This window comes from Cyprinodon variegatus, unplaced genomic scaffold (assembly GCF_000732505.1).
Source record: "Cyprinodon variegatus isolate N-32 unplaced genomic scaffold, C_variegatus-1.0 Scaffold410, whole genome shotgun sequence".
Classification (NCBI taxonomy): domain Eukaryota; kingdom Metazoa; phylum Chordata; class Actinopteri; order Cyprinodontiformes; family Cyprinodontidae; genus Cyprinodon; species Cyprinodon variegatus.
In genome coordinates this window covers 501,658-521,883 of record NW_015150863.1, presented here as the reverse complement: position 1 = coordinate 521,883, position 20,226 = coordinate 501,658, and the positions used below count along the sequence as shown (strand labels likewise).

The following is a 20,226-nucleotide window of genomic DNA, read 5'->3' as shown; positions in this document are numbered from 1 at the left end:
GACGGAGAAACCAGGAGAACAGCTGAGCATATTTACGACTGAGCCCTTTTATTTTCGCCCTCTGGGAGGAGCCTCGCTGCAAAATCAACACCGGTTGCATAGTGTACCTTTAACATCATCAATGACCCCTCACATGGATTGTTCTCCCTGCTGCCCTCTAGGGAGAGGCTTCACAGCATCCGCTGCAGGACCAGCAGGTTCTGCAACAGCTTTTTTCCCTGCTGGCATCAGACTCTTGAACTGTTGAGACTCTAATCAAGACTCTGCATTACATTTTTTGCAAAACATCTTTTTGTACTACCAACATGGCTGACTTTTTCATAATCCATTGAAATAGAATACAACCCTATGTTCTACTGCATTTTGCACCATATTTATTTATTTTGCAATGCACTGAACCTTTCCATATCAATGCATCTTTGCATGATGGCTTTAAACTGGTTTTCCTTTTCTCCTACAATGTTTACATTCTGATCAATGCTGTACTTTATAAATGTTAAGGTTATTTTCACTGCTGTAAGCTGCACATTCACTGTTGAAAAGCTATATGTATTGAAATTGTGTTTTTGTATACACTCTGTGTATACAACATGATAATAAAATCTGTCTAAGTCTAATGGTTAGTTCCTCGTTTGATCATGAAGATCACTTCATTCTGGTTCTGTTTAGGGGATTTCTTTGCCTGCTAGTAAAGTTTCTCTAGCAATGTGATTCCCAAGTTAAAATAATATTTATTGTTTTAAAAGTGTATTTAACGTCAGTCTTACCCAAGACCACACAACTAAATAAAGTATTGTTAAGCTTAGAAAGGGCTTGTGATTCCTTACAGTGCTAGATTAGTAATTCTGGAAAATAATATTCATAAATGTTGCAACTTTCTGATAATCTTTACATAATAAGAGACTTTTATCATATTCTTTAAGCACAAGTCCTTTTATTATAGTTTTAGGAGTAAGCCAGCATGGAGAATATTTAATTTTGCATCCTTCAACAGCTCAAAAACAAGCATATGTGTGGTCTTCTAACAGTACTTTCTAATGGCGCACATTAGATTCCCAGGTGACACTTGACTCACTGTTGAATTGTAAAGCGATCAAGTGTCACTGTACGAGTTGCATGAGACTAATGCTGGCAACTGACTTAATGACCAGAGGCAATTAAATCAAGTAATGGATCTTATTAAGGTGTTACATGAACCTTAAATTGAATTAGCTTCTCATCTTCTCCGTTTGCCTGTGTGACTCTTACTGTTTTTGTTGTGTCTATAGTATTTTGGTGAGCTAAAAACCAAAAGAAGATAAATTAGTTGTAAAAAGCAACAGTTTTTTTTATTAAAGAATCCATTCAATGCTTTAGACGTTGTGAACTTTAAAAACAAAAAGGTACAAAAAGGTTGTTCAAACTACAGATGAAAGCATTTCTGTTTTTATTTTATTGTCAATTTATAGTCGGAAAGTCATGCAATGTTTTTTTGTCTTATCTGTTTATCAATTTTCTCTATTCCTTTTCCACATATGTTGGTCTCTTTTTCTGACATCAATTGAAAAAATACCTCCTGCACAAATCTGCATAAAAACCTTTAAGAAAGTCTCCAAATTTTCTTTGCTAAATATGTAAAAGGTATTAAAGAGTTTATGCAGTCCATCCAGGTCTTCCAGTCACCTTGGTAAGATAACCAGCGCCTCGAGCTGCCCATATGGTGTCAGTAGACAGACTGGGAGCTCCTCCTCCTCTCAATCTGCAGGTTTGCCTTTTACTGAACTCACTTCAACAGGAAATACATTAAGGGGCTTTTGTTATAACCTAATTTAAACAATATGAGAATCTTGGTCTAATTCATACAGCAAACATATGGCTGTATGATAAGCTTATGTTTTTCAGTGTATGATTTTCTTATGCAGCTAACCAAAGTTAAAATTACATCCTGACATGTTTTTCATCAGTTAGCTGTGATAAGGAAATTCCTTTTTTTAACTTTATTGAATGGTGTTTTTCCTGTTTCTCATTAATTTTCTTCGATCTTTATTGAACGTTTATGTAACCCACCTTTACATCTCCAGCTGTAATGTGTTTTAATTGTATTTATTGCCTGTAAGAGAAGCTACTATGCAGTCCATTACACATGTACCGCCCAATAAAAATAATCAAATCAGTCAGGAAGCCCAAAACAATTTGAAGAGGTATATTGTATAACATTTATAATTGTCTCCCCTTGTATTTTTGTTTTTGTTTGTATTCTTTTACAGGGATTTTGTTCAGTGTGAATATGTAGAGCACAGATGAGCTACATTTTTTGCTTGTTTTAATACACTTAATGTGTAATTAATGTGTGTACTATTAATAACCATAAATGGTTAACTTAGGCAGCCTAGGTGTATGAATATGCATCAGTGTGATTTCCTAGAAGAAAATATAGTTAGTAAGTATATTTTGGAAAATACAAATGCAATGTTTTCTTTTTTTAAATATGGATGTTATGCTTTGGAATACAGCTCATATTTCAGTGTTATTATTGCTACTACTCTATTTTTCCTTGTTAGGATAAGTATCATTAATGTTAATTTCATTCAAGTTGGTTGGTTGAAAGATTAAACAAATCCTGCACAATAGGTGCAAATAAAAATCCAGAGTCAAAATAAATCTAGAGAAGAAGTAAGTCTGGGCTGAATTATTCCTGTGCTTGAAGTTTGTCAAAGTAGCACAAAGCTAACAAAATGAGCAAGTAACCGAAGCATTAATGGATCTAACCATTGCAGGTTAAAAAGAGGAGGGAGTTGTCAGGATCAAAAGAGATGTGAGAAAAATCTCTTTAGGTTGTTACAATATTTTTTAAATTTTTTTTCTACGAAAACACAATATTTACTTCACACTTTTTCACCTCGGGCTTCAGATGTTTTATGTACAGCTGAGAAGCTGGTATTGCGTCATGTGGATGTTTTTTTTTCCATCTTTTCTTTGGCACATGTACATACTGAAGCAGAAAAAAACCAAAGGGTTTTGAGGCTCGAACATCATTGGAGGCCGAGGGAGACAGCTCAGTGCTTTGGGCATTGAACCAGCTGGCTGGCATTTTTATCACATTGTCAAACTCCCATATTCTTGTTTCGAGATCTTTTTTTTTTAAATAAAATTTTTATTATTAGATTGCAACAGTCACTCCTTTGTATGATTATTTGACTGTTCTGGTTATACACTACAATTCAATGTTCACTGAAAGGGGTAAAGAGTTTAAACACAATGCACGTACACACAGCAGTAGCTTCATCATGAGACTCTCCATTTCCCATCAGTATTCAGATATGTCTTTGAGACATAAACCCAATTTGCAGCCAAGTACCGGCTATAATATTGTGTCTCTAAAGTATCATTGAGGGAAAACATTGTTTGTGCCCTCTCCCAGATTTCTAGATAATTTGCAGAACACAAAGCAAGTACATTTAGGCAGTTTAGGTAAAATTGCTTGCACTTCTCTTTAAATCTACTAAATGAGCTTCAACAACCTATATATAGTTTACATGTGTAGAATATATATATATATATATATATATATATATATATTTTATTTTTTTTTTTTCATAGCTCTAAAAACATCAAGAAAAAATGGTGAGTTGAGGGTAAAGGCACCCATTTTCACTCTCAAACATTTGATTAAAGAGACATTTTGTTAGTTTTAACTGAAAAATATATTTACAGTAGCCTTTTTATGACTAGAACATCCTTTGATGAGCAGACTGAAACCTCAGTAGTTCAGCACCGATGCATCTATTAGCCTGTAGCCTATTTTCCCTGAATTTACTCTGGGTCAGAAGTTCCCATGCTGTTTCTCTCGTTATGACGTCAGGCACATCGAAGTTAAATAGGTCAAAACAAGCATAAAATAAAGGCATTATATTCTAGATGAATTGCTTGGATACTCAGAAGCAACCGGTATCCAGCTCAACTCAAGCACCAATGGCAGGTCTGTAACTTTTAGCTACTAGTGGTGATTGACCTGAACTTTCAGGTTCAGCCCAACTGAAGGGCATAGGCAGCATTGCAGACGCAAGATTTAATAGTCTTCCTTGTCTTTGGGAATCTGATAGAAGATCACATTGAACTGGCAGATTAGGAAGTCATGGCGTTACTTATAAAGACAAGGCCACATTTACCCCTCTAGATCAAATCCTACATCAGAGGCCTAGTGGCCTAGTGGTTAGGGCAGTGCGCTTGGATCCCAGAAGTTCTAAACTGAAGCCCCACTTCCACGGACTGCAACTCACGGTCCCTGAGCAAGACCCTTAACCACACACTGCTCCCCGGGGGCGGCACAATGGCAACCCACTCCTCCCCAAGGGGATGTGCTAAATTCAGAGAGTGAATTTCATTGCTTTGTACTTGTGACAATGTAATGACAATAAAGTTGAATTCTATTCTATTCTATCAGAGAAATATATCTGATCAAATAAGTGTCATATCTGTTTTGTTGCCTAACAGCAACTTTTAGCTTAGTTAGCTGTTGTGTTTAAGAGCAACTCAGACCACGGTAGGGTGGTCTATGTAACAGGACATTTGACCCTCTCAAATTCCATCGATGAGTTTTTGATAAGAGCTGCCCACACAGTTTATAGATACTAGCCAAGGACTCTATACTAACCTGAAAAATCAGTTAAAGTCCATAAAAAACTAGGTCTCAAAAGTAATGATAAAGCACCAGATTTCTCTGCTCTGAAAAACCTGGGGTGTGTCCTGTGGAATGAACTGCAATCATGGCAATGTCTTACCCAAGTACTGTACCTGGATAAGTGAAAATAAAAATCTGAATGAGTTCAATACATAGAAATCAGCTGTGTGAAATCAAACAAAATTCCTGAAAAACAGAAATCAAGAAACCTAAATTGAGTTATAATTTCATAAAAAAATTTTATTGGTTGGGAGACTTTTCAATGTTTAAAGCCTGATGCGTATTTTGGGTAAGCAGTAAAATGCAAAATATACCCGTATTGGTATCATGCTATTAACAAAAGACCCACTTATATATAAAGCAATATGCAGCAAGAATGAAAAGCCCAAAAAGTTTAGATGTATCAGGGAAACCAGGAACATCTCGGATTTTGTTAATATGATTGCTTCTTACTGCCCTCAGTAAAATGCATGCATAGAGCTGTGGCAGAAAGGTCTATCTCATCTTGAACATGAACAACAAGCCCCTCGCCTTCAGCCTCTTACACACCTGGAGAGCTGATACAGAGACAGCTTTTCTTTTCTTGAAGTACACAAATTAACAGTAAGCTAATTAGTATTCCTTGATTGAAGGTAAATATCTTGTAATTGCCTTGCTCAAGTTAAGTTCTTGGTGAGTTGAAAGCAAACCCAGTAGCAGCTGCTATTTTTAGGATGGATGAAATAAATATTGGAAAAGATTGCTTGAGAAACAAGCCTGAAAATGATAATCGTTTTTTTTTTTTTCTATAAACAAAATCAAAACAAGAAACTTAAAGGTTTCCCTCTAGGTGCAATAAGCTGCATATGAAAACAGGAACGGCAGCACAGCTACTGTATATTTCTCATAGTGCCTCTTGATAGAGTTGCCTGTCAGAAAAACAAGAAGCCAGACATGTCACTGCAGTATTACCAGGAAGTCACATCCAAATTGTCTGAACAAGTTTCCAATTCCTTTCCTTTTCAGGTCACGAGGAAGAAAAAGTCAAATCAGCTTGGTCAAAGACAGCCCCTTCAGAGTTTAAACAAACAAGAGAAGAAGTCCAGTTGCCTTCTACTTGAGAAGTAAGTACTTTCTTGTCCACTGTATGGATATTTAAATCCTGGAAGAAAACCTGTCAGAGGCTATAAATTACTTGATGTCAGGGCGGGGTTTACTTTGCAGCAGAAATATATGTTCATTAAGTTTTTTGTAGGTAGACACGTGTTTGTTCTTTTTTTTTAGTTAGGTTAGACAGCTAAAATGTTGATTGAGGCCTTGATATGCTTGACTTAGCGCAGGTCACATCTGTGTAATCTCAAATTCACAGTGAAAGCATTGGGATATTAATCAAACAGCTGTGACCAGTCACTAAAAGCTCTGTTTTGTGAAAGAAGCACATAATTCAATATAGCAGGACAAGTGATTACAGGCATTGTTCAAATCAAACAAGAGAGAGAAAAAAAAGAACAATAGAAAAGAGCTCATGTTTCTGATTAAATAAACCTCACAGGAGTCAGTTTGTGGTTAACCAGATGAGACTTTATATGTACCTTGCTTTAATGTTTATCCAGGACATTCACTAGGAAACTTCATCTGAAGGAAATTCACATCTACTGTGTACTGTTCCATTTAGATAGAATCCAGTCTGGCCCAGATGAATTATGAAGCTTAAAAATGCATTATGCTTTATTCAGTGAGTCAGACAAGCTGTCAACTGTCCATTCAAGCATTTTAGCATAAAGCAGACATGCAATAGGTAAATATTTGCTGGTCCTACAAGCAAAGCAGCAGTAAGAGTCATTATTGGTAATTCTCCCAAACATCACTCATTTGAAGGATGACCAGAAAAAGCCTCTTTAATAGACATCAATAACAGATTTTTTTCTTTATACAATTTTATACAGCTAAATTATAGGACAGCAGCATTTTGCAACCTAATAGTATACATACTTGTAATCAGATATATGTTTTGTATTATCATTTCCATATATTTATTTCATACATATTTTTCCTTCCTACTTTCTAATATTTAAAGACTGAACTCGTACTGCTTCTAATCTTTATGGATGGGCTTTCTAGGCACAGCCATAGGCCGCAGGGGCTCTGGTTTGGGCACCAGTGGATTTTGTGTCTTTTTGCAGATGATGAGGTGTATCTGTTCCCTCCTGCCAAGACCTACAGTGTGTGCTGAGGTGGTTTGCAGCCAAATGCAGATGAGGACTAGATCCTGCAAGGATCCTCAGCTAGATCCTCACAAAAAAAAAGGTTGAGAACCTCCTGCAGGTCAAAGGAGAGTTGTTGCCTCTAGTAGAATTGAGGAGGTGATGGAAAGCTCGTACTGGTCGTCTGAGGATGCTGAGTCATCTGTTCCTGATGGAGGCCTGGACACCTCCATCGGAAGATGTCCAGGCATGTCCCGCCAGGAGGAGGCCTTTTGGACGACCCAGAACACCCTGGAGAGACTTTGTCTCTCGGCTGGCCTGGGAGCGTCATTGGCTTCCCCATAACGAGCTGTAGGACGTGTCCGGAGAGAGAGGGAAGTCTGGGGTCCCTGCTAAGACTGCTGCTCCCACAACCTACAGTATTCCCAGATAAGTGGAAGACGACGCATATGAGTACTTAATCCCCAGCAATTATAACAACAAAGTATTTTTTTAATTAAGTATTCACATTGGATTGAAATGGTCTAAAAACATAGAAACAAAAAAATACAAAATGCCTATTCTACATGAATAAATTGTTGTTTTTTTCTCTATAAGATATTGTTTCTTTGTTTCTTATATTTATATAATATATAGTTTGATTATTACTATTGGAAAAACTTTTATAATTTAAGCAAGACCACTAGTCAGTTATTTGTGAGAGAAAAAAGGGTGAAACAAATCTTTTTTTTTCTTTCCACCTCAGTGGTTTTCATCTCCATGTCACAAAATATCTCAGAGTATCTCTGTGATGGGTTTGGAGGACACAGCCTGACTGCAGAGAGCAGCTCTGTGTTATGTAAAGTAATTTGCTCTGTTTGGGTGGATTTCTTTCAAGCAAGTATCTAGAAGCACGCAGGTACCTTTCCCACCATAATTCTTTGAAAAGTATCTGCCTAATCACAGAGGGACAGAAAAAACTGAAAGTGCAATTAAGTTGCTGTCTGATTACAGTTATTGAAAATGCTTACAAAGATATTCAGCAATATCTCTATTTCTCATTCAAATTCTGGGGAGGAACCACAGAAAAAAAATATTGGTATCAAAAAATTTAACCAAAAGGAAACTCTTTGACCAGAGAGATATTCTAATAGTAATGGTCAGAGTGGCTTCACAGAACAAAATATGCATCTCACCTTAAAATGATGATTAAATCAAAGCTCACTACAGATACATTTGTGATAAACTGTGTGCAACTAATGCAATATTGTGCAACATGATAGCGTTAGCCAAAGAATGGCGCTATGTTACACTTTTCCTTTGATATTAACAAATAAGTAAACTTGCCACCAGTGCAGTTCTCTCTATTTTCTATAAAATATTTCCTATAGAAACAATATACTTTTGAGTATTTAAGATGCACTGGGATTGGGCAGTCTCTTTTTGCAGGGTTACCATGATTATAAACATTGCTTTGTGATACTAAAAATCCTTAGCTGAACCTCAACTTATCTAAAGACACTATTCATGTTTGCTTTTAGAGTATAATAAGATTATTTAAAAGAGTTAAAAGAAATTAATTAAAGAAAAGGAACACAATCAGACGCAAGAAACGAAGCTTATGACAAGAAATGGGCAAAAACTGTTCATCTAAAATAAAAGTTATCCGAGTTCCTTCTTTCTTTCTAGTTAAACAAATATATCATTTATAGGTTATACCTGCATTTAAACGTTAATAATTTTTTGCCAAAAAAAAAAAAAAAAATTCCAAGTTATCTAAAGTTTTTGTACTTAAATGTCTAAACTGAGATATTTTTTTATTGGTAAGATTTCAAGTAGAAGTCTTTTTTTTGTGCTTTGTCAGGCACTTGTTGAAAATTTTGGCATCACTGACATTATTAAATTTCTCATTTCTATTTTTCAGTTAATTTTATCTCCACTCTTGTAGATTAAATTGTGAAAATTTGCAAATTAAATGCAGTAATAATTCAGCAAGATAAACATTTTTTTTGTTTTACACTTCAAAGCTATTTAAAGTAAATAACAGGTTTGTGGAACAGCCTCTATCTGAGTCTACAATGCAGAAACAATGTGCTTGTCAAAAACATAAAGAGGGGGTGGATGCTCTATTGTCATAGTTTCTACCACAGCTTGAAGATTTAGTCATATTAATTTTTTCCTATCTTCAGCACCGACATGTTTTACTGTCCTCTAAGACTGTCTCCATCGGTCGGATGAAGACAGTCGGGATTGCTGGTAAGTATTATATACTTTGTGCACTCAGCCACTCATTGCTCTAACCTCTTAAGCTGACTGAATAATAATGATGATACTAATGTAAGTAATTACCATCAGCGATTCAGAATGTGCCCACATTATGCAACAGCTGAAAGTGGATTCTTGTCTTCTGCCAAAGCTGCTGCTGCCAGAAATGAAAATACATTTTTTTTCATTGTCAATCCACATGTAGAAAAAAATGGTTTAAAGAGCTGTCTGCTGTTTTTCAGCTGCAACATGTCACATTCATGAGCTAATGGACTTTAACGCTGCCCAGTACATAAACAAACTGGTGGTGACAGAGCAGCTAAACCAGGGATGGTGTCAGTACTTTCAATAGGAAGGAGGGGTGTTTGCAGCAAATGGTCACTTTCCATATCTGACTTCTTCCTACCTGGATCCAACACAGCTTCAAGCATAAAGCTCTGTGCAACTTTCAAGACATTTTCTCAAAATATATTTAGAATACCTGTTTTAGGCAATTGCTGAAATAATCATCTGAAAAATACAAATGAAAAATAATATTTTTAAGGTTTTAGGCTAGCCTGAAACACATCCTGTCCCAGACACATTTAAACTGAACCTTCTTGTCTGTTTGTAATCGTGTGTTTTTGTTTTTTTTTTTTTTTTGGGGTGTGTGTGTGTGTGGGGGGGGTCTTCTTTGTGTGAAAAGAAACAAAGCCAACAGAAAAAGTTACAAGTTAACAAAATCAAGAACTAAATAATGCAAAAGTCAACAAAGAATAGGTATGAAGATGTTTACCATTATCAGGAGACAAGCACAAGCCACATAAATGGTAAACACAAAAGTTCTTTGAGAGACACTATACATATACACACGTTATAGCTGTGTTTCTGGTGAAAGTCTGCTCCTTCTATGGGCCTAATTAATTGCACTTTAAGTCCTTTTGTTAAGAAAGGACCAACTACAGCAGCACAAAATTCCAAAATAGCACTTAAAAACCGTGATACCAAAAATAATACAGCATCTTCTCGGCTTGCTTCAAAGCAGATACAGTTAAAAAGTTGACCAATTTCAGTAAAAGCTTTGTCAGAACGAGTAACAGTAGTAGATTTAGTAGATATATTAACCTCAACAATACATTCAGATTCAGTATGCAGGAGAAATTGCTCCTGCTGAGAGTATAAAAAGCTTTGAGCAATGAAAGTTTTATCGAGATTATTCTTTAGAGATGATGCAAAGCCACTCCAAGAGCAAAGGAAAATGGCAAAGTTGCTAAAAAACTTAAAACAGATGTAGCCAAGCCCCATTTCAATCTTTAGATTACTTACTTTTAATGAAGATGAACAGAGGAAGGACGTCAGCACATTGTTTTACAGCTATGACCCGTGTCTGCTTCACAGCAATTACACTCTGAAACAAAATTCAAATCTCTTCAATGTAAGGTAGACTTTAAATTTATTCCAACAAAAAAAATACAATAATTGGTGATTTGATGTTTTTTATGGAAAATAAAAACTAATCATTTAAACATGATATCCATAAAAATGGCCCTATTGAGTTACTTTATATTTAACTTATATTTTAGCTAAATTAAATTAATTTTATTAACCCATTTATTAGAAGGAATTTAAAACACTGTGTACTTATGCATGACTAACCACATTTAGTTGTGTTTTTTATGAACAAAAACATCATTTACTCCAGTAGACATCAATTTTTGGACTAAATTTAAAACATTTCCTGTGGTAAAAAAAACACATCAGACAACCTTTCCTCACACTGACTTCAGGTACAGTAGTGGCCGCATTATGCTGTGGAGATGTTTTCTTCAGCAAAGGCAGGACAGTTAGTCAGAGGTTACATCAGAAGTTGGACAACTGAGAAAAGGAGGGGGTGACCAGGGCCACGTATTGCATGATTTTGGGAAACAGAGCATTGAAGATGTGTCTAGGTTGGTTCTTTCAACATTACAATGACCCGAGGCACACAGCCAGGATAACCAAGGAGGGGCTCAAAAAGAAGCATGTAAAGGTTCTGGTGTGGCTTAAACTCCATGTTTCTCAGCAACAGCCCAGAGACTGACTGATCTAGAGAAGATCTGTGTGGAGGAGTAGGCCTAAATTCATCCTGCAGTGTGTACAATCGTGGTGAAAAACTAAAGGAAACGTTTGACCTCTTTAATTGCAGACAAAGGCTACTGCACCAAATATTAACACTGATTTTCTCAAGTTTTCAAACACTTATTTGCAGCTGTATCATAAAAATAAATAGTAAAAAAATTATACATTGTGATTTCTGGATTTTTTTTTTTTTAGAATATATCTTTCAAAGTGGACATGCACCTGTATGATGAAAATTTCAGACCCCTCTGTGATTTCTAAGTGGGAGAGCTTGCAAAATAATAGGGTGTTCAAATACTTATTTTTCTCTCTGTTTATCGTAATATCCTAATGCATATAAGTTGCTAAAGGCAAAGGAGGTAAAGCAGCTGATAAATGCAAAGGGTTGTTCTACAAAATACTGCCATAAAACCAGTGAATATGTAAGCATAACTCCCTGTTTTAGATTTATGCTTGAAATAAAAAAAGGTTTTTCTTTCAGTTTACAACACAGCAAGGCTTTTTGTTTGTCTCATAACATCTCCATTATCATCTGCAGACAATCTCTATACTTCTGTTTGACACTGCATCTAGACTTCACAAATATGAAACTATCTTAAAAGTGTCAACTGTCTAGACACATTGTAACAGCATACACAAGTATACACATCTTTTTCTAAAAGCGAAAAACTCTAAAACTGTCCTGCTAGCATTTTAGCACCACAGCATATGACAAAAATATTTTTATAATCGATCTGGGTGGTCCAATACTTCAATATGGATTGTGTAAACATATTGAGATATCATATTTCTATTTTACCTTACGGTCAACACATATTAAAAAAAACAATGCTTTGAAAATAAAACCATTCCTTACATTCTGTAAACAAAAGTTCACATCTTCATCACACGTCAAACAGCACATCAGACATGTGACATGTCTTATTATAAAACACTCTGTGCTGAGAATTTGTCCTCAGCATGCAACAGACGATCGTGGCAGTGACAAGACGTTTACCCCTGGAGGAGGGTGACAACGACAGTGATGCAGACAACCCGCCCCCCTTGAGCCTCCGAATCTTATTACACCCGGTTCCCGAACTCAGCTTGCTCAAAGCTCTCTTATTTTCCCCGGTTGTGTGTCTCGCATCACTTCAGTCCATCCCCTGATAGTGTGTAAGAGGACACTCTGCCCTCCGCCTCATCTTTTTAATCTTTGTAAAGTGTTGTCTAATCACTGATTGCAGTTTTCTTCTGCACATATGTTTAATCAAAAGCTGAGCATTGAGCAGCTGGGCTTCATCTTAGTTTTATTCAACTAGAATAAGCCAGGGAATAATTACATTCATTTATTTTACATAATGCACAGTAGAAGAACATTACTGTAGCCGGACTGTGATATTGTGTTACCAGTATAGTATTTGCAATGTTGCAGTCGTGTGCCAGGACTATAGTGGAACAAGGAGGCTCTGGTGTTGTCATTAATTCTTAATGGTGGACTGAAATGCCAGTCACTGGGTTTCTACCATCTGCAGGGCTAACAATGACAGAACGTGGACACAAACACCCGTGGTTTGGTTAGTGTGCAATTAGCTTCTTGCATCTGATATGGTTACAAGTCACAGGTCAGAAACGACAACCGCAATCGTTACTGAATACAGGATGGAGAGTGTGATAGGAAGTCAAGATAAAAGCAGCTTCTAAACAAGTAGGAACTATGTGACGGAGTGGGCCTGTAAACTGTATGTTCTCTGTTTACTATGATGCAGATTTACAATTAAAGAAAGAAGTATTTTTCAAGATCTTATGCAGCAAATATTCTTGAAAGAGTGGCAAGGCAATGCAACTTTATTTATACAGCACATTTCATGCACAAGGGAACTCAACTTGCCTCACAGCAACACCAACAATGCAAACACAATAAAAAAAAAAAAAAATTCAGTCAAGACAAATATATAAAAAATAAATATTATATATTAAAAGTAGTTAAAATACAATCAATTTCCAAAGGCAACACAAAATAGGCATGTTTTCAACCTGGCATTAAACATAGGGTTCAGAATTGTTTTACTTCCTCACTGAGGTTGTTCCATACCATGGCTGCATGAAACTGAAACACAGCCTCAGCATGTTTAGTGGTGACTCTAGGGACCACCAGGAGACCCGTCCCCAAGGAGCTCAAGGCCCAAGGTAATTCATACGAGTCTAACATGTCAGAGATTTACTTTGGTGCTAAACCATGAGAAGACGTGCTTTTACACAAGTAGAGCTGTTTTAAAGTCTATTCTCTGAGCCACAGGAAGCCAGTGCAGAGACCAGAGCAATGGACTAATATGGTCATATTTCCTGGTTCTGGTGAGGACTCAATCAGCAGCATTTTGGATAAACTGCAGTTGTCTAACAGCATGTTTGGAAAGACCAATGAACAGGCCATTACAATAGACTAACCTGCTGGAGAAAAATGCATGGATTAATCTCTCCAAGTCTGGTTTAGATACTATGTTTTTTATTTTAGTAATGTTTTTAGATTGGTAATAGGCCGGTGATGTAATGGACTGACAGCCTCCTATTCTTTGGTACATTCCCAGTGTGCCCAGCAGCCATCAGAACTCTTCTAATTACTAAATAGTGTCCATCTGTGTGTAATTTAATGAGCATACACCCAGGTGTTATCTGAAGGCCTCAGAGGTTAGTTAGAGAATATCAGAGAACAAACAGCATCATGAGGACAAAGAGAATACGGATCATAGAGATCTTTAAAAGGGAGTAAGGTTATAAAACTATATGATGAGCTATAAACATGCCTATTACAGTGATCATCACATCCGTTTATCTTCTCCAGTTTATTTGGTCAGGCAGGTAAGAGGCGGGGTACACCCTGGGCAGGTCGCCAGTTTGTTGCAGGGTGACACAGATACACACAAAGACGTACAACCATGCACATACACACATACACCTAAGGACAGTTAAGAGAGGAATTTATCTCAAATTCATGTTTGTTGACTGCAGGAGGAAGCTGGAGTACCCAGAGAGAACCCACACATGCACGGGGAGAACATCTGAAAATAGCCCAATGGAAGATTTTTAGGACCTGGTTGACCATGTAAACTGGCGGGTTGGAAGTGGAGCTAAGTGATCCGTGAAGTAGCATCAAGGTCTCTGATAGAGATCCTCATCTCATTTTAATCATTTCTTTTTTATGGGGCAAGTACTGGTCGTATATAACAATGTAAAAGTTAAAAAGCCTTTGTTTGTAAGAAAGCATTAAGTACTCTTGTTTCCAGGATGCATGTAGGACACCAAAATCTGGATGAAGGGCATCTGGTGGGATGTGCATAAACTAAACTTTGGCATTTATTATTATTTATTTATTCCTGAAAGTTATTGGGAATCATCCTGTGGTTCGCTAAACAGTATGCATGTCAAATATTTATATATTTGACATTTAGCACATATTCAAAAAGAGCTATTTAACCATACATTTATGATAGAAAACATCTATGACATGTAATATTCAGTCCAATATTGTCTCCTTGTAAACAGGATTGCAGTGTGAGACAGATGCTTCAGGGAATCCTTCCTGCTTACTGACATCAGCATCTACAATACAGCTCGTTGCAGAAACCCCTATATGAGTTACAACATTTAATTTCTCTACAGGACTAATTAAAATTTTTTCTATTTTAATTGATTTAAAAAAAGCATGAAATTGAAATAAGAACAGAATAAAATTGATGTTTTTGAAACAGAAACAATGCTTTTAAACATCTGTTTTCATTAATATGTTCTTGGTTTTATCTGCTTTAAACCTTGTAAGAATAACTGAAGTGAGGTCATTGTATTTGAATATAGCTTTCAAATACCATTGACTTTTGTTATGGGATGGCTGCTGTTGATGTTTAAAGCCTAAATGATATAAGCAAAAATGAAAGGGAGGAGGAAGCTTATTAGCTACTGATGCGTCAATAGCAAGCAGACTTGGTTTACCAGGGCTGAGAGGGATTATTCCCTTCAATTGTTTTTAGCCCAATTCCACATGATCAGCATCTTTTATAACTAGGATTCGAGTGCCCATTTATTCTGACGGCTTTGCTCTCTGACATTTCAACAGTTTCTATAGTCCTGCCACATCACTATTCTGTTTAATGAACTCCATTTACTTCTTTTCAGTCCTCAAGTTAAATTATTAAACTCAGAATTTTTAAAGGTGAAGTAGAAAATGTTAAAATGTCCCTTATTTGTTTGTTTTTAGCTTCAAATGATTTCGTCTTTCTTTTAATCTTTTAATGTTTTTTTTAAACAGTTTTTTTCAGGATTTAATTTTGTTGCTTTTGACTTTTCTGCTTACTTTATTTGATCAAAATGAATCATACGTGGTTTTAAAATGAAGGGAAACTGGGTTATTTCTCCACATTGTAATCTCCTCAACCAGGAAACAATATCGGACTTATATTTATGGCATTGATGGAGGTTTTAAAAGCTGTTTTTGAATCTGAGATAAAAACCAAATATGCCACAGTTTGACATAAATACTGTATTCCAAACGACAGGGTGAAGAAGAAGTTAAGTATACATCTCTCAAGTCATGACTGAGGTTATTTTCCCTTTTTTTATTCTTTTTCTTTGTAAGCGTATTTACAATGTATTCCTATCGAATTTCGACGAATTTTCACATTGTGTCATCTTAGAACCAGAAATACAGTGTATTTTGTTCGTATTTTCAAAATATAGGCAAACAGCAAAGTGCATGTGGAAGAAAAATTGCACACAACTTTCAAACATTTTTACAAAAGGGAGGTGCGTTATGCATACATATTCAGCTCTACCGTCTCAAGACTTTGTAGTTGAACTTTTGTTGCTATTTAAAAGCTATATATATAAATAAATATATATATATATATAACAACTATATCAGACTGTTAGTGAATGTTTGGGCAATAACAAAAATCACCTGCTGTCGGGTCTTAATTGAGGTATGCAGTTTGATTTCAGTTCATTTCATTTTCATTCTGTGTCTGGTAGGTATATGTATATTTTTAGGGATGCTTCAACCATTGTCTTTTGTATGACTTTACTCCAACAAAACCCTGCCCTTGTAGATCTGACATATTCTGAAATAAAAATGAATTGCAAGTAGCATGGAGTTTCACATTTTGCATCTTAATACCTTATGCTGTTGCACATGGGTCTTTTGGGGGAAGAGATAACAAGAACATACAGAACACAACAAAACAAGTCAGTGGGCCTTAAGTTTCCTCAAGCATCAGTTCTAACAACCTTGGCAAATCGTTCTCCTCTTGGCTTCACTAAGAGACATGCATAATGCTGCAAGCAAATGAAATGCTATAGAATCCGCCTCTGTACGTTTGTTAAACCATCAGTCTGTGCCACTTGCAATCATAGGAACGCATTTAGGATAAATACATAAATAAATAAATAAATAATTAAATAAATAAATATTGACTGTTATGATTTGTGATCAAATCCCCACATCTTTCGGGAATATTTGATCTGGAGAATATGATGATTGATGATAAGGATGATTATTACCATTGATCATAATATAATATCCTTTATCTTTACTATTCATCTATCTGAACTATTATTTTGCAGAATAATTACAAGGATGTGACATTTTTACAGCATAGAATGTTCCTATGTGGCCTTTTCTGCCACCATAAGAAGTGGACATAAATATATACACTCTGTTATTGATGGCAAACAAGTAGAAAAAGTTAAGTACAACAGGTTTGGGCATTCAGCAGTATCTATCTTCTCTATGGTATTTTATCCTGGAGAGAGAAAAAACGCTCAGACTTGAGTAATAAGTTGGGATAAAACTCTTAAGTTCGATCTGAGAAGTTGCGCTCTTACCTATGGTCGTTATCACCGTGATGGCGAAGTAAAAGGAACCTGCGAATTTCCATTGCACGCCAGCTTTGTGCGGTTTCAGTTCCAGAACAACCTCCTCCAGCTCGTCAAAGCCCTCTTTGGAGAGGTTCAATCTGTCGAGCAGGTTAATCTTCTTCATGTCCAGCATTTCCTTCTGGATTGTCTCCTCACCGGACTCCAGAGCTTTAAAGATAACGGCGCCCACGATCAGGTAGAAAAAAGTGCAGCCGATGAGGGCGAGTGTCCGCACGTTCTGCCTCTTCATGGCTGTGATCTGTGCAGGGTCAGGGGCGCAGGAGGAGAGGCAGCGTAGGGCTGCAGGACGGGGAGCGCGGCTGGAGCATGGCTGTGGCGGCTCTGGCGGAGCAGCGGAGCCCTCTGCTTGTTTTATGATGATGAGGAGCTGTTCATTCAGCACCACTCCCCCCGAAACACCCCTCCTCTACCCAAACCCTCCCTTTTTTATTGACCCCCCACCCCGCTACATTTTCCAATTTAGGTTCATTGCCATTTATAATATCAGCGCATTGCTGATTTGATATTTTCCATGTTTCCGTGTAACACTTTACGAAGGTTTATCAGAACTTTTATTCCAAAAAAGTTTAATTCATTTAAGATAGAGATGTATTCCAAGGGATTAAAACAAAGGAAAAAACTAAGTAATACATTATTTTTCTCAAGTGGAAAGAAATTTGCAAAATGAATTACCACTAAAATCTTAAAAGTGTGGTTTGCACTATCACTATCACTTTCATTTTTTTTAAGTCTTATCATACACGATATCAGCATCAAATAGATTTAGTTTTGGGCTTTAGATTACCAATATTTTTGAACATGCAATACAGTATGTTAATGTGCCTTATAGGAGAAGTTTTATATGTCACCCCCTAATCACAGTTCAACAGTGCAAATGTTGTTCCACAGTAGCTTTTCTAGGGTAAGATTTTCCTTAACTAATAAAAAGTCTCTTGGAATTCAGAATCTGAAGTAAATACTGTAAATTCAAATAGTTCATAATATTCAAAACATTTGTGGAAAACAATTACCTCAAAGTCCATCCATCCATCCATCTTCATGTTTATCCCTGCTGGGGTGGAGAGGGGTGGTGGTGCCTAGGTAGGGTACACCCTGGACAGGTTGTCGTACTATTTCAGGGCAACACAGAGACAAACAGTATCTCAAAGTATTTTACTAATTAAGTTAGAATATTAAAGTGTGAAGTACTTTAATGTTTTAAACCATGATTTAAATGTTGTAAAAATATAAGTACTCCAAACTAATAATCAGTTTGTCATGATCGGTTTAAGGAATCTGACCCACATGCAGAGAAACCACTCAAAGAACATGGAGAAAAGTTTAACTGGTTTATTTGTAGCAATGTGAATGGAGGTTGGATCTGGAACTCAGTGAACTGGTGAACCGGAACTGGAAAGTGTTTGAGGGGGCTTTTGTCTATCCTTGAATCCAGTCTGTGTGGGATTATCCAGAGAAGAGGGAACTCATTGGACAGTGGACAGGTAGACATACGTTGGACCCGGAGGAGATGGAGTGGACTGTCACTTGGATTTCCGATGGGAACTTGAACGGATCGCGTAGAGGTTATCCCCTGCTCAGTGTGTACTCGGTAAATCCTTCCAGGGGGAGAAGGTCCAGGTGTCCACTTGCACTGGAAGGCTTCCTGCCTAAGAGCAAAGACAGAATACTAGATAGGACTCAGAGAAATAAAGCTCAGGTTATACTCAGCTAATCTCAGCTTGGCTAGAGTACCCAAAACTGGCAAACACTCTGGCGTCCAGGTAGTGACAGCTCACAGCTCAAATACTCCGCCAGTAATGAATCCATGAGCCGCAGGTGTGCAGGAAGGCCCAAAGAGGACAGGGCACCACCTGCTGGTGGAGAGAGAAGAAACACACAAAAAACTCACACGAACTGGATTCCTAACACAGTTTCCACAAACATTTTGAGTACTCTGAACTTATTGGGGTTGGTATTGTACAGTTTTCCTCAAGTAGGAGGATAACTGATATTTATTGTTAAATCTGGCCTGCCTTTCAACAACCATACACGATGGCAGCCCACTGCTCCCCAAGGAGGTGGGTTAAATGCAGAGTGTTGGTGAAGATTGTCAGTCATAGTCATTCCAAAAAAAATTTAGAAACAATCCACTGGACTTTGTTTCCAAGTTTGAAGACGTTTCACTTCCCATCCAGGAAGCTTTTTCAATTGAATGTTTAGGTCAGAAATAGAATATTTTGTCAGTGGTGCAGTTTGTAGCACTTTTGCCTTGCAGCAAGAAAGTTCTGCGGTTCTGCATGTGGATCCTCTCAGGGTACGCAAGCTTCCTCCCACAGGTCGATTGGCTTTGCTAGATTCTCCTTAGGTGTGAATGTATATGTGCATGGCTGTACATCTCTGTGTTGCCCTGCAATAGAATGGCGAACTGTCCAGGTTTGCACCGCCTATGGCAATAGACTGCTTGAGATGGGCAACGTGACCTTAAATGAATAAGTGGGAGAAAATGGATGGGTGTTTCCTTGTTTCTTTTAATCAATAACTGTCTGAATCAGGCGAGATTACTGTTCAGTGAGAAATGATTGTTTTAATATAGCCTGATTTGCAGTTGCAAGATTACTGTATATACAGAGTGTTCTTACGGCTTAAAAGTGTTATTTGTTGGGGTTTTTTTTTTTGTTTTTTGTTTTTTTTTTCCATTTTGTGTTATATTCAAGCAGTCTTGAGTTACTCTCTGTTGCCCTCTTGTTCCTGTCTCCTTTCCCCTAGCTCCCTTCTTGTCACTTGCATCCACACCTGCTCCATATCATCTAATTACCCCAGTCTTTGTTCTCTCTCCCATATATCCTCCCCCTGTGCAGTTCTTCAGTGCTAGTTCCTTGTTGTTTCTTGGCTCCCCATGTGTGTTTTCTCCTGACATCTCCTGGCCTTTTAGTTTGCTGCTTGGATTTTGTTTCTGTTTTTTTTTTTTATTTTATTAAACCTACAAGAATTAATCTATGCCTCCCTCATCTCTGCATTTGGGTCCTCAACCAACCTCCACCCACATGCTGACAAAGGGTTTGTAATGTCTTACAGCTGTATTGAATTTTATTAGATGAGTTGTATGTATTGAAAATGGAAAAACAATGAAAATAGTATGCAGTTGATTACTTGGAA

General features: G+C 37.0%; 1 protein-coding gene across 1 annotated transcript in view; it reads right to left on the bottom strand.

Moving 5' to 3' along the window:
• The window catches only part of kcnk3 (potassium channel, two pore domain subfamily K, member 3), a 43,686-nt gene extending 26,288 nt beyond the window's left edge, over nucleotides 1-17,398 (bottom strand). Inside the window, exon 1 of the mRNA XM_015387997.1 lies at nucleotides 17,038-17,398. Coding sequence (XP_015243483.1) covers nucleotides 17,038-17,320 — 283 coding nt within the window. The 5' untranslated portion in view covers nucleotides 17,321-17,398. The remainder of the gene's footprint in view (nucleotides 1-17,037) is intronic.
• Nucleotides 17,399-20,226: the final 2,828 nt, after the last annotated feature.